Source organism: Syngnathoides biaculeatus, chromosome 15 (assembly GCF_019802595.1).
Source record: "Syngnathoides biaculeatus isolate LvHL_M chromosome 15, ASM1980259v1, whole genome shotgun sequence".
Classification (NCBI taxonomy): Eukaryota; Metazoa; Chordata; class Actinopteri; order Syngnathiformes; family Syngnathidae; genus Syngnathoides; species Syngnathoides biaculeatus.
The window spans coordinates 273697-289186 of NC_084654.1; the positions used below are offsets into that span (position 1 = coordinate 273697).

Genomic DNA, 15490 nt, shown 5'->3' on the forward strand with positions numbered 1-15490 from the left:
GCACTTCATGACAGTGGCCCTTTAATATTAATCTTTGTCCGTGTACTGATTCAGCGGTAGTATATATCTTGGGACAGGCCACATGACACACTTGTCCTGGTACTTGCAATTGTCAGAACAGAATCCCTCAAAAAAACTGCAATAAATGCTCAACGATGGCATAACATTTTATTAACACTGTTAAAACATATTACATATAAATAAATATTTAACTCTGTTTAACGTAAACATTTTTTTTTGCATTAAATATTTGTGCATAGTGCAGTTTATTCACTACATTACAAATCCTTGGCCAAGACTTCAAAATAAGCATCTGATTCATCTCCAATCTGAAAAGTATCCATCATAGCTACCTGATGAATAGGTCTAGTTCTTCCTGCATTCATTAAATGTGATCCCATTTTTTCATCCTCTCAGCCATCCATGGCGTTTGTGAGGAAACATTTTTTGAATCCCGGGTCATGCTTCTCTTTATTTGTCATTATTGTCAGCACTTTGAGGGGAAGGTCCACCGTGCTAATAGCTAAGCCTCTTCCCCCCCGCCCCCTTTGTCTACATCTGTAGTAGCTCTTCATAGCGTCAGGTCGCAATCAAAACGAAAGCTAAAACTACGTAGAAATGAGCGTAATTGGCACTTTAAAAAAGGGAGCATTTCCATTGTGTGTGGTATTCCTTTTTTTTTTTTTTTTTTTTTTTTGAAAATGCTCGTACGATCATGCTACGTAGTTCGGTGAGTAAGCTGTTAGCAGTTAAGAGACATTGTTTTGCTTCCGGTTTGGCACGTCATTGGCCAGAGTGAGGTCATATTCCTTTTAAAAGCGGCTGCACAACTAGCCCTTGTAGTCGACATTTTTTGTCTTCATTTGAGTTAAAACAAACTCACGGGCTGTTGTTTATGATGTTTGGTACAGTAGCAACAAATACGCTATGTTAACGATCGTTAAATGCAAAGACCCCCCCCCCTCCCCCGGAGTGGTCAGAGTTCAGGTTGTTGGTGTACATTACCATAATAAATATAAATGTGTAACATGAGACATCGAATATGATATCGAAATTTATATATTTATATTAGGTATTTATATATTTTTTTCTTTTTTTTCACCACTCTATGTACCTGTATATGACTAGACAATGTGATTGTATTTTTTTATTTTTCATCCATACCGAAATATAATGCGCTCTATTAACTTTTTGAAAATATTTTGGGAAAAAATTGCGCAGTATTTTCAAGAAATTATGGTAAGTTCCCTGATGCTGTGAGAAAGTACTACGTTTTTATCTTTTGGATTCCAATATCCCCTGCCAATCTACCTTCATTGCTGTCATCAAAATATGTTGTACTTCCACACCTTTTAAGTGCTAAGACTTTGTCAAGTCTTCCATTCCATGGACGAATTCTGTTCCATCAACTCTATGAGATGTGATACATTTTATGGTCGTTTTCACATCATCTTGAGTTCAGTTTTTTTTTTAATTATTATTATTTCTTTGTGTGTTTCTTATTTTATCCTGCTGGTTAACTATATATATATATATATATATATATATAGTTGTGTGTGTGTGTGTGTGTGTGTGTGTGGTGTGTGTGTGTGTGTTTGTTTGTTTGTTTGTTTGTTTGTTTGTTTGTTTGTTGTTTGTTTGTTTGTTTGTTTGTTTGTTTGTTTTGAGCTGGCCAGCAAAGCCATATTGTGTTATCCACAAAGGGAGATGATTTATTTTAGGACGACATTGGCTTTCTACAAACCCCCAGTCCTTACGCATTAATTTCTGTTTCAGATGTTCTGTATCATTGTTTTGCTCTTTGTTTTTCCCCTGTTGGAGTCAGTGGTTTACCTCGGGTGACTATACTGACTTCCCCCTGAACAGGGTGACGATTACTTTCTGTTTGAGGTAATTCTCCAGCTTCCACCACAAGTGGCGGAGAATTCTGACCCCTGCATCCTCAAACTGTTGTCACTCAATTTTCTGTTCAAATGAGGTAGCGAACATCCACTCACACTTTTACACATGCACACATTTTGCGGAGCTCAAGTACGTACTAGACACACATTGCCCTTTTCTCTTTTTTATAGACTAATTTGTGTACTGGATAGGGACTTGTATTCTGGAGGTTTGGTTCTGTCGCAGTCGCCCAGACCTACAAATTCACTCATTCCTCATGAGTGTGTGAGTTTCCTACTCACCAGAGATATCTTTACTTACTTCGAATCCTCGTCAACCCTCAGCCTCCAGACACAAAGCCGAGGCCCAGTCCCGGAAAGGGCCTCAAGTGCCATGGCCACAGTCTTTGCCTGGACGTCGACTCAGCCCCTTGAAACCTCAGGTATCTTGAGATCCGGCTCGAAGGACCAAGTAAATGTCAGGATTACCAATTAGACATTCATTTAACAAGACAAAACAGGAAGCAAAGACACCAGTTAAAGTTTGACAGGTTGCAAGGAGAGAGGAGAGGAACTGTCTCATACAATTCATCACTGCACTCTGATTATCCTCTCCTCTCCACCACTATTTATTCGCTTTCAAAACGCCTCTGATTTACATGGATGTTACAAAATCGAGACGGGGTGGCAAAACATAATTGCAAAGAAAGTGTACTTGTTTGTTCATGTGTGTGTGTACATGTGTGTGGAAGATTGCTGAGTACATGTGTAGTCATCATTTCTTTGACAACAGGTGCTCCTGGTTCTAACAGTTCTGATGATTAGATGTTTTTGGTCTTGTGGTATCTCCTGCTAGGCGGGTGCCACGTTATTTAGAGCATTTCTTTATTGGAAGCAGATGTATGATAATTATATTCACAATTATTCACGCTGACTATCATTGCGACAACAATTATTCCTACAGTGTGTGTGGAAGTGAACCCGACTATATCTCATTGAAACTTCTCGACCTCACACACTAGCTTGGGCTCCTTCTCTGCCAGAGACGTGACATTTGCTATCCTTGTTACCAGCTTCTGTAGCGGGAGATAAGATTGCTATGGTTCCTGCCTTCGGCCACCACTGAGATCACATTGCACCTATGCTCCCTCCCATTAATTAGGTTGTGAGCCCAAGGAAAAGGGAATTTTCATACCCTTTTGGGGTGTACATGGCCAGACCCCATGGGTGCAGGCCCAGCCACAAGGCGCTCACCTTCAAGCCTTGCCTCCAGAGTGGAGTCCCAGTGATCTGGACTCAGGTGAAGGAAAATGAGATCCAATATTTTTTGTCATATTGAGGGGTCTTTGAGCCGTACTTTGTTCCCTCACCTAGGACCTGTTTGTCGTGGGTGACAAAATGGATCAGTCTATGAACAGTCAAAATACACACAACCCACTATATTCAAGCTAACTCACTTCATTATCTCCAGTTAATCACTATTAGTGTTTATCTCATACATACTGTACATGTACAGAAGCAATATATCATTACTTCATTTTAATTTCCTTTTTCCCTTTTATTTTAAACAATTAGGGAGCTGTATACATACATACAACGCTCTCATCATCATCTCTTATCATCTTATCATCATCTCTTGCAGAGGAGACCTCTGTGATTTATATTTGCTCTTGTTTTAGATTTTTTTTAAATATTGGTGTTCCTCTCAACATACTATATGTCATGTGTATTGTATTCCATTGTAAGATCACTTATGCTTCAGAAAAACTATAGCATTTGTTACTCTAATTCAAGATTCAAGTCAGGAAAGTCACATACTTATGCAGTAATACTTAAAAGCCGTACGTGCCAAGATGTGTGATGACTAATCACCCTTCTCAAATCACTCATAAACTAGTAATACCGTGTTTTAGAGTGTTGCAATTTTCTCTTCTTATAACTACTTTATGTATAATACCTACCCACCCTTGAAGAATTGCACATCACTCAAATTAGGTCCAGAGTGGGCAGGATCCTTTTGGACCCTTCACATCCTGGCCACCATCTCTTCCAGCTCCTTCCGTCGGTTAAGCGCGACCGATCAATGCATGTCATAACTACCAGGCATTCAAAGTTTTTCCCCCCTGGCAATTAAGTTATTAAATTCTTGATCAGCGAACCTTTTATTTTCTGCCCTGTGCCGTTGTTGTGACACAACCTCACATACTGCTGGTCCAATCAGTATTGGTATTAGTAATATATTCTGTAGACTATCCCATAATTCGTCACTTTAAACTGCTCCCTTTGCACAATTCTCATTGCACTGGTCTACAACCAGAACCGTTAGGGTAAGGGTACTCTGTACAAGATCAACATAATATGGGGCACATCTGTGACTCTTATAAAGAATAGTTCCCATGAAGTGAATGTCTCTTGGTCTTTGTTCTTTGTTTGGAATGTCGGACCAGGGGGGTGCCGACTACTGGAGAAAAAATTCCTTGTGTTCTGTTACACACTTGGCCGATAAAGCTGATTCTGATGCACACTATTGACTTCTGACATATATTGTTTTGGAGGGGGGGGGATGTGCAACTTGTTTTATGTACACTCTGAAAATAATTGACTTAATCATTTCTGCTGCACACCTCTTCTCAAGACCAAGAGGGTTGCATTTCACTTTCTCTCTGTTGCCTGTAATTTCTTGACCTTCGAGAGTTGTGTTAAATAGTTTCACAATTTTATATTTGTCATCAATTAAAGTATGCTTGATGAAGCTATCATACATGTATTCCAAAAAGGCAAAGGAAAAGAAATCACAGAAGACAAACATCACTGATTGTGATTTTGTTGTGGTTGTTTGTTTGGTATGGAATTTGATACAAGATACTCTGTGTTTGTGAAAGACCAAGACTTTAGAGGAGAAGAGACAATGGGAAGTGCAGCAGTTGGAGGTTCTGTCTGTTCAAATGAAGACCTACTTGACGGAGCACATCATAACCACTCTCTCTCTGGGCTTGATTGCATGCGGCTCAGCGTGGCCAGAGGATCCCATAGACTTCATGGTAGTCGACTGATAATGATTTGGTCTCCCTGAATTTTTTTCCTGAATATTTGATCTGTTATTGTACTGCATCCTTTCAGGCAGAGTATTTGATCAAGAATAACCCCTGACCACAGAAGTCGATGGGCCCTGGTTTTCCTCTGTCACCCTTCGTTGCAGAAAAAAAAAGAGTTGTCTTAATAACCTTCATTTTAAAATTATGTACTTTCTTGAAATTATTATAAATAAAGGTTATTTCAAATGAAGACATTGGGCCTTTGAGACAAGATCATTTTGAATTCATGACCCCCCATTCCAAAGTTTTATTTACCAGTTTTGAATGTCGTGCCAAGACTGTTCCCATGTCATCACTGAAAATGATGTGCTTTGAAAAATATGGTTTGCCTTTTCTGTGCGTGAAAGACAAGCATATCAATACACATTTCTTGATTTGGTGCAGAAGACAACTGAAACAATACAAACTCAGCACAGATACAACACAACTTAGTCATTAATATTTTGTATGGTGTTCGTACACATTTCACATTTCAAAATTCCATACTTTTCCCAGACACTATTTTTCAGACTTCGAGGTAAGACATTCATTTTGTAGTCGAAAAAAAAAACCTTTTACAAAAACAATTTATTTTCCCTTGCAACGCCTAAGGGCTAGATAATGGAAAGTAATTCCAATTTCATAATTTTCTCAGTGAATGTAAACACTATTTAGCATGCCAGAAAATATATTCTAATTATATATATATAAATTGTGTATATGTACTGTATGTGTGCAGGTTAAAGCAAGCTCAGGTCTTCTCAGTTAGTCTTTTTTAAATGGACAGTGGGTTAAAAGTGTTGCAAATTATCATTCAAAATGTCAACTAGGGCTCTACACGAGTGGTCCTGAACAACCAGTCCGTGAGGCATTTGTTACCGGGCCACCGAATGAATGACCAATTAATATAATTTGTGTTGTGTTGGAATTTGGATGTCAATGTCTTTATTTTAAAAATTGACTGGATCTCCTCTGCCGCAACAGCTGTGTGATGAAATTGACACGTCGAGACTGCACAGAACGCTTCCATTGTCTGCGGGTTGGCTCATGGCAACAGAGCTCAAAAAACGAATCACATCTTAAATTAATATAGCTAATTTCATTGACTGAAAAGATTTTTTTTTAACAAAATGTTTGCAGCCATCACGCTTAATAGCCGAAATCCATTGATCTTTTATGGTCTTTTCAGATAGTATGCTCGAGAATGATCTCAATAGCTGTCTCGTCTGTTTTAACAACCAATAGCGCAACAAGTCTCGGGCATTGTGAATATTATGCTCCGGTTCAATGTCCCCCACACTGTCGAGCAGCTCTTTTTGACCGGCAATATGGCACCGTGAAAATGGTAACATCACATGCACAAGCTCTATGCAAGTGTAGGTTTCTGCTCGACAAAGGTAGAAATACTTTTACAGAGTTAAAAGTCTATTGTCATTGAGGAGCTACAGAACTGCAATCTCGTCTGGCTGTCTAGAACCATTTCGATGCCCACTCCTGTATCAGGCCCACAGTCCACACACATGAATGGTTGAAGGAGGAAGCAGAAGCGCACACACACACACACACACACACCACACACACACACACACACACACGTATCCGGTATGTGAAAAAATTCCTACTGTAAACCAGTCTGTGGTGCAAAAAGGTTGGGGAACACTCCTCCACACAACACTGCATTTATATCATCAGCATATGATTTGAGCATGGCACATCACAGTTTCGAATTAAGTCAAGATTCACAGTGAGATGAGATGTTATATTTGAAAAAACATTTTACTGCAAATAGGAAGATAGTAAGAAGGAGTGGCAGATAAAATAGGTCCTTTGAGTAAAAAAAAAAAAGCCTTCAATTTATTTGATCATTTTTGCTGCGACACTCTTCCCCTGGGTAAACTACTGAATTTTTAGCTTGATCACAACCATGATTGACATTCAATCATTCATTCTCTGCGCTGCTTATCCTCACGAGGATCTCGGGAGTGCTGGAGTCTATCCCAGCTATCAACATTGTGGAAGAAGGGTACACCCTAAACTGGTTGCCAGCCAATTGCAGGGCACATAGAGACAGACAACAATCGCACTCACTATCATAGCAACGTGTCCGGGAGTTTATTTTAACTTTAACTTTAAAAGAAAAGTAATCTCTGCTGCCAAAGAAGTGGGAAACTGCACAGCAGTGTGGCAAAATGCCACAAAAATTTAGAACTCCAAACTTAGTAAGAATAAAATGTGAATCTATAAAACCATTGTCTCCAATTATTACTGTTAGACTAGCTAATATCAGGTCATTGGGTCATAAATCAACGTTGATTAATGGCATCACTGCAATGTGATCTGTTTTTTTTTTTTTTTTGTTATTAAATGAAATGTGGACCACAGAAAGTAGCTATAATAGCATTTTAAATGAGGCAACACCGGTCAATTTTAATTTCATGAACAAGTATTGAAATGGGAAAAATGGCAGTGGTACTGCAATTATTTTTCAAGGTTTAATCCAGAGGAAATGTATTTGATTTGTCTATCATACAAATGAGGCTAAAATTTCATTTAAAAATATTTTTAAAATTCTAAACACAACAGAAATGAAATATACGAGCATCAAAGCAGTCTCAGGATTTGTGTGTCCTTTAGATTCGGCAAGTTCCGGATCTCTCCGAAATCTAATTTCATGTCCAGCCAACATTTAGCCAGAGAGTGAAAAAGCTAGCAAAGATGGTGAGGAAGTGTGTTGCATACGGTTATTCTGCGACAAACACTGACGGATTCAGCTTACATAAATGGCCGAAAAATGAACAGGTATGGACCAGGTTTGTGAAGACAAAGCGGAGGCATTGGAGTTACAAGTCAAATTCGGCAGTATTATGTTCCAAGCATTTCACGAGGATTGCTTTGAAAACCCCATACAGCGTTCACTTGGCTTCGCAAGCAACAACTTTTTTGTTTTCTGATTTGTTGAATTGGCTTGGGTTTAGTCGAAGAAGAGTGACCACAAAATTAAAATAATCATGGATGGTGAATTTGATCGTGAATGTGCTGGATATAATCCGACCAAAGATGAAATGCACATTGAAATTGAGCGGAAAATAATGGCTAATGTTGACAAAAGGAAACAAGATAAAGAAAGGAAGCGTGCATTAAAACAATGGCAAAAACACAACTTGACAAGGGCTCATGGAACAAAAAGAGGAAGTGTAAGAGAGAACTTAAAGAGGTGGACAGAGAAGGGTGCATGGCACATTTAATGACGGTAACAGCTACGGCGATGGCAACGTTGAAGAAAAAGGGTAATGGTAAGTCGAATGAAGGCAAAGTAAGCAAAGAAGATGGTACAGTTACTCCCCGACCGGTGCTGACCGCGCCCCTGTATCCAACACTCTCTCTGCCCTATGCGCGGGAGGCGGACGTTGGAATAGGACCAGGTAACTACCCAATTATGAGAATCGCAGGTAAGGTGGCATGTGACATTGAGGGCATCAAGGAGCCCATGACGGAGGAAGAAAAGATGGAGCTGAGAAAAGTTGTATTTGATCTGTGGACACGAATAAAAGGGACTGGAAATGAGGAAGAAGGCACATCGAACACACACACACTCTGAATCACACGCAAGTACAACACACACACAGGCACAGAGAAGTATGAGGAAAAGGAAAACGGGGAGCACATAGATGACTTACCCCCACCACAGACCATTGCCGATTTGCTAACGAAATCCTTTAGTTGTCCCCCCTGTACGACAGAGTGCACAGATAAAAAACAAGCAAACAAAACATTGTAATGATGCAGATGATAGAGACTCTGGCAGGTCCATTATACAAGCTGTTTGATTTTAAAGATGTTGATTGTCTTACTCCTTACTTGCCTCGTCTCTCTTCTGGTGCTAATTCATGGCTGTCTAGCTTTGTGGAAACTTTACAAGGGTATACACACTGCATGGGAGACTGGAGACAAGCAGCGTCAAGGTCATGCACTAGTATTGAACAACGAGAAATCTAGACAGCTGTAGGCACACTTAACGTACCCAATGGACCCAATTGAGAGCATACTTCAAACGTCTGGAAGCAGCTGTCAGAGAGAGGTTCCTCACTCCTGTTACCGCCGCACCCACCTCCTTCTCCTATGTTCCCTATGGTAATACTGACCCAAATGAGCAGTTGGGTAAGTGTACTAAAATCTGGACTGAATCGACTGGACGTCACTATGGACAGTCTGGTTTGGAGGAGGCTATGTTCGGGACTGCGATGCTTGCACTTCTCCCTGAACCAGTACAGACCACTCTTAAAGCTGACCCTGACCTCCTGTCCGGAGATGAGCCTAGATTTAGACGACACTTAGTGCATCACCTCAAAATGTATTCAAGCCAACAAGTGGGTGAGGATAATGACATTACTAAACTCCAAAAGCAACTTCTTAAGTTACAAGTACCACAGGCAAGAGATGACGCCACATAAAAGAAGGTAGATAAGAAGGAAAAGTCCAAGACCACACCAGACGTAATTTTTGGGCAGGTACAACCACCTGGACAGGCAGGTGGGTTCCGGCGTTACAGACAGGGTGGATACGCAGGAAGGCATGGAAGGGGCCATGGGAGAGTGCAACAACATCAACGTGATCAAGAGTGTTTTGGTTGTGGTTCTCCCGATCACTGGATAAAAGACTGTCCTACAGCTCCTCCATCTCAAGGTCCAATGCGAGGCCGTGGTGGCTGGTTCAACAACTGAGGAGGCCAAGGCAGAGGCAGAAATGACAGCTTTGCTGGGCCACCTTGGCAGCAGGGTGGACAGCAGCAGGTTGGACAGTACCACTAGGGGTGCCTGGGAAGCCAGGGGTCCAGCGATGCAGGTGCTATGATGCCCATCTCTGTTGCAGGGCGAAAAGTGAACACACTCATTGACACACAGGGGCAACACACTCCTCACTCAACATCTCGCTCCCGGACACTTTATTGTCACAACACACTGTGCAATTAATAGGCTTCTCAGGGACTCAACAGGCCATGCAATGGACTCAACCCCGACCGACAATCTTGGCTCGACAGAAGTTCCACCATTCTGTACACTCACCACAAACACCAGTGAACTTTTTAGGACGTGACCTATTGATTAAGGCACATGCCTCCATATTATGTGGCTCTGAAGAACTTGTTGTTTCCTTGCTAAATTTATAGATAATGCCAGCAGCTGACGTCTGCCACTCTGGACAATGGCTTATGACACCTGAAAGTGAACAAACTCCAACTGATGACATTTATTGGTCCTGACTTGAACTGGAAACACCGCTCAAATCTGGTCTCATACATCAATTTCTGTTGTGGGAGCCCTGGTTAAACACTCTTTGGGCTTACCTGCTTCCACTAGATCCATACCATTTCACACTATTTTACGACCGCAATCACAATCTAGTATACATGGAAAACTTTGCATGCATACAAGGTGATGCTTGGGACATTACATCCACACATATATACGCAGCAAGAGAGGGTGTCGCGGCCTCCTGCTCTCTTACACGAGATCAAATGACAAGGTTCAAAATGCAGGAAGAGTCAGTACCCCACATTTCACTCGCTCTGTCTCCAGGACACGAGGCCCAACAGCTGGGACCTATGGTGAAACGACTGACTCAAGAACCTGACTGGGAGAACACACCACTCACAAAAGTACAGATCTCCAAATCTGCAGATGCATATCGCATCATTGTTCGTGATTATGATGACGCCGAGTCAATGTTAAACGAACTACCTAAATCAGTTTGGTCCCCTGGACCCTTTGATGTTGGACATTATACTAAGACACCAGACATTAAAATCAATGTTTTTCCAGGATCTCATGTTTACCGACATCAATATCCTTGGCCCGCGGCTGCTAACCAGGGGATGGAGGACGCTGTCACTGGCTTGTGGAATTCTGGAGTCCTGGAAACATCCACCTCCTCATGGTGTACACCACTCAAGCCAGTTCTAAAAGCAGATGACAACACTTATCATATGGTGCATGATTTGATGTAACAACCACACCAATGTTGTCTACCATCACACCTGATTTGAAATCCTTCACAGCAGTTGATTTGGCAAATGCATTTATTTGCATTCCACTCGCACCTGAGTGTAGACACTTGTTTGCATTCAGATATCATGGACACGATTTGCAATACACCAGGTTGCCACAAGGCTTCAAAAATTCACACAGGATTTTAAATCATTGTTTGAAATCATTGCTGCAGGATCTAGAACTCCCAGACAGATGTAAATTCCTGATGTATGTTGATGATCTCCTGTTGGCAGCCCCAACAGCAGAGTCATGTTTGTCTCTAACTAAACTTGTTTTGCTCCATTTGCATGAGCTGGGATTCAAAGCCTCCAGGAAGAAGCTTCAGTGATGTCGCAAATCGATGACCTTTTTGGGCAGAGTGGTGTCTTCTGAAGAATCAACTATGTCCTCGGAGGATCATTCTCCTATTCTACAGCACAAACGTCCTGACATGGTGAAGGAGATGCTTGCTTTACTTGATTTGTGCGGTTACAGCAGCTTTGCAGATCGCACCGCTCCCCTCAGACACATGGTGTCCAAGGTGACCAAGGTTACAGAAACCTCGCTGCCAAATTGGAGTGGTCAGCAGAGTTAGATTCTACCTATACCACCCTTGTACATGATCTCGCATCAGCAGCATTTCTGGCTGCTCCAAATTACACCATTCCATTTCACTTAGATGTTACTGTCACACCAACCATTGTGAATACTACTTTATATCAGAAGAGGGATGGAAAACGTCATGTCCTGATGTATTGTGGCATTCCACTTGATCCACTCTAAGCCAAAAGTCCTGAATGCACTAGGTTTGCAGCTAGACTTGCCAAAATTATCCAAAAAACCGCACACATGGTAATGTCATATCCGCTCGTGGTCCTTACTGACCACTCGGTGACAGCCTATGTTGCCTCATCAGCATTCACACTATCTTCTCTTGGGCAAACACGCCTGTTGAAAATTCTTAAGGCACCAAAGATCACACGTGTACACACCGGCATTAACATGACTGATGAATTGCATGTAGACCCACACTGCTGTGGAATTGCTGTGACGAACTCTCTTCATCCACATGCTGATCTCTCTGTCCAACCTCTGACTATTTGCAGGGTGCTGTTCACTGATGGTTGCTGTTACCGAAAGCCGGATGGCTCTTTGGCCGCCGCGGCTGCCGTGGTGCAGTAGCAGCCCTTAAGTGATTTTTTAAATGTTTCCTCTTCAGTACTAACACATGCTCCCTCATCCCAGGCAGCGGAAGTGCTCCCACTCTGTCTCGCACTCAAACCGGTGGCCAGACAATCTGCCCCTTTCTATTTTGACTCAGTTTACGCTGTCTCAGCTGCTGTGTTGGGCCTGTCTGCATGGAAACGGAATGACTTTAAAACAGCCAAAGTCCTAAACTCCTGTTGCACATTTGATACTGATCCAACGATTAGACAAAGCCCTGGCCAAACCTTCGGCGGTGGCTATCGTCAAAGTCCCTGGCCACTTCAACTATGGCCCTCGTCAATAATGCTGCCGACTTGGCTGCCAAACAGGCTGTGGGCTATGTCCCACAGATGCTTGTCCAATTATCTGACAAATCCTCTCCTGACCTGCCCATAGCTCCGTCTCATCGTGAATTGGTTAAAATACAGCACGATGCCTCTCTTGAATAAAAGACTATGTGGCGTGCTGGCGGAGCCCCCTGTGCCCCTGACGGTCTCTGGTTAGGCCCCTATAGCCAGCCAGTGTTACCTGATGGACCTTTACTTTGTGATGTTTTGACCGAAACTCACTCTATGGCTCATATTGGTCCCAGAGCCATGCTAACCAAACTTCACATGTGGTGGCATCCTAAAATATCTGACTTGTGTCACGCCCACTGTTGTGACTGTAATATTTGCCAGCTACACGATGTTCGCCCTACCCTTAGATCGTTGCCAGGTTCTTTTGACTTACTCACCTGGCCCGGTGCTGAACTGGTCATGGATGTCACAGACATGATCACGCCTGTTCAAGGTAAGCGCTACCTTCTTGTTTTTGTTGACACCTTTTCCGGATGTCCTGAAGCCTACCGCTGCGCTCACGAAGATGCCATGTCGGTAATGAAAGCTTTGGTGAACCACTGAATCCCAACGCACGGTTTCCCCGCTCTCATTTGCTCGGACAACGGTACACATTTCACATCCATAAACCTCGCTACTGTAGAGAAGTGGTTAGGGTTAACGCACAAGTTTGGTTGTGTTTATCACCCCGCCAGTCAAGGTTCAGTTGAACGCACGTTGAAGGGGAAACTGGCTAAAATATCTACCTCTTCTGGCATGAACTGGGTTCAGGCTCTCCCCCTTGCTCTAATGTCTGTGAGACAAACTGTGTCTTGCTCTACTGGTTTCTCCCCTTACGAACTTCTTACAGGTCGCCCTGCTACAGACTCTTAATTGCACTTTTATTTTATTGTTCGTTGTTAGTTATTGTTAACCATGATTCTTACAGATGGCCTGATTGCTTTTCAGACCAAGAGAGGGAGAGCAGGAATCTATGGTATTTTTATTATTGGTCTTATTGTTCTTGGTATTTTGATTTGGGAAATCGCTGAAAAATACCCTATACCCACACCCACATCAGCGCGCCAGCCGTCAGCACAACCCACCCAGAAAATATTTATCACAGAGCTAAATGGCATATGGGGGGGGGGGGGGGGGGGGAGTCTCGCTTCTAATTATCCAGTGCCGATGCCAGCCAAAACCGCAATGGAACAATTGGAAAATACCTGTGATAGTCCCGGCAAACAAACGGATGAGCTTTATTTATTTACAATGCTTCTTGATTCACTGGTGTACTTAGGCTAAATCTAAATTTGTATTCCATTGGAGGGTACAAGGCTAGTGAGTGGGGAGACTATGATTGGTATATAGATACGAGTGGATGCACAAAGGCTGGGGGCTCGGGATATATCACACACAATTTATGGGGATGGTGGGATAAGGCGTCGTATGGATGGGAAAAATCCGCCAGAGACTTGCAACAGCGACTCTATCAGAAGAGGACCAGCAAATAGAGAACCCCATTTGTTTCTGACCCTTAACACCACTCTTTCCCCTCTATTGGGACCCCCCCCCTGCCGTCCATAATACCCCTTATTTCTCGTCCCCCATTAAGTGTGACACATTAGTCTTATGTGTTTACAAGGCTAACAAAGATCAAAAGATACCTATATAAATTTTTGTCCAAATAAAAGCCTTTAATCTGACTAAACAGCAAAATGAATCTGCCCCGCGCTCATCAGTTCCCACAGGATTGAGCCGTGGCCCAGCCTCCAATAGTCATATGAAGAGCCGCGTCTCCTGTGCAGCAGATGCCTAACTAAGAGCCGCATTATAACACAGCCTTATCCATTGATGAGTGGTTTAGGGTTTTGACAGGTGTTCGCGCAGTAAACAATAATTAGTTACTCATGGCAGAAGAAGCAGGTAATAAAACTGAGAGGGACTGTGTTGTATGCATGGGACCTAGACCTTCGTTATCTTGATCTTGTGAAAAATTCTGTGCCGACTAAAATTGAATGTAAAATTCAAAACCCGGTAACACCATCCCAAAAGAACAAACCCGTGTTTAATCATGCTGTTGCACACCAAAACTTCACCTGTATTTTCCTCAAAGGCAATGGTGCTCCAATTGGAAATATCTCTGAAGATCAGTGTGAAGAGACCCAAGAAGCACCTTTCTTCCAACCAGTCAGCTGTGCTGATGTGTGGTGGTGATGCGGAGGGGACCGTCTCTTCGACCGCCTCACACGCAACAGTACGGGCAGATGTGCATTATTAACTTTACTTTTACCCATTTCCGGTGTTCCTGTCACCCTAGATGATCTGGCGGTTGCTCCTGAACACTTCAAGGTAGCTCTTGCCCTACACCATTCACGTAGTTCCAAACCTACCTGGCTCGGTGTGGACGACCCCACCTATTTTGACGCTACAGCCATCGGTGGTGTCCCAGATGAGTATAAACTGGCTGATCAGGTAGTTGCCGGTTTTGAAAATATACCTGTACTTTCTGCTCTTTTCCTATTGCTTGTAACAAATATTTAGACCGTATCAATTACAAACATTATAATGTGCAATGTTTGGGTTATTTCACCCTTGAAGGACTTGAAGCTGTACATGAGCAACTTAAGTCTACATCTATTATGGCTTTCCAAAATACAATCGCATTAGTCACTGTTGGCCGAGAGAGGAGGTGTTTCTTCCTTTTTTGGCGACCAATGCTGTACCATGATTCCGAATAACACCCAACCCGGCGGACACCTCACTAACACCGTAGATGGACTGTTACAGAAACCCTTACTAAGAAAATGAAGGAAATGAAGGTAATGACACGTCTATGTGGGATAACTGGAGAAATGTGTTTGGTAAATGGAATGGTGTCATTTGATCAATCTTCATCTCTCTGGCTCTCTTCACATCTATTCTCACCCTCTGTGGATGCTATTGCATCCCTTGTATTTGCTGTCTTTTAACCTGTCTGATTGAGA

General features: G+C 42.4%; 1 protein-coding gene across 10 annotated transcripts in view; it reads left to right on the forward strand.

Moving 5' to 3' along the window:
• ak7b (adenylate kinase 7b) overlaps positions 1–13635 on the forward strand; it is a 170402-nt gene extending 156767 nt beyond the window's left edge. For 8 of the 10 annotated variants that reach the window (XM_061843129.1, XM_061843136.1, XM_061843131.1 and 5 more), the window contains 2 exons: positions 4763–4921; positions 5001–5165. In XM_061843129.1, coding sequence (XP_061699113.1) covers positions 4763–4921; positions 5001–5030 — 189 coding nt within the window. In that variant the 3' untranslated portion in view covers positions 5031–5165. Of the gene's footprint in view, positions 1–4762; positions 4922–5000; positions 5166–10530; positions 10611–10773 lie in introns of those variants that run through there. The other 2 variants (XR_009798358.1, XM_061843135.1) reach the window with 2 other exon arrangements.
• Positions 13636–15490: the final 1855 nt, after the last annotated feature.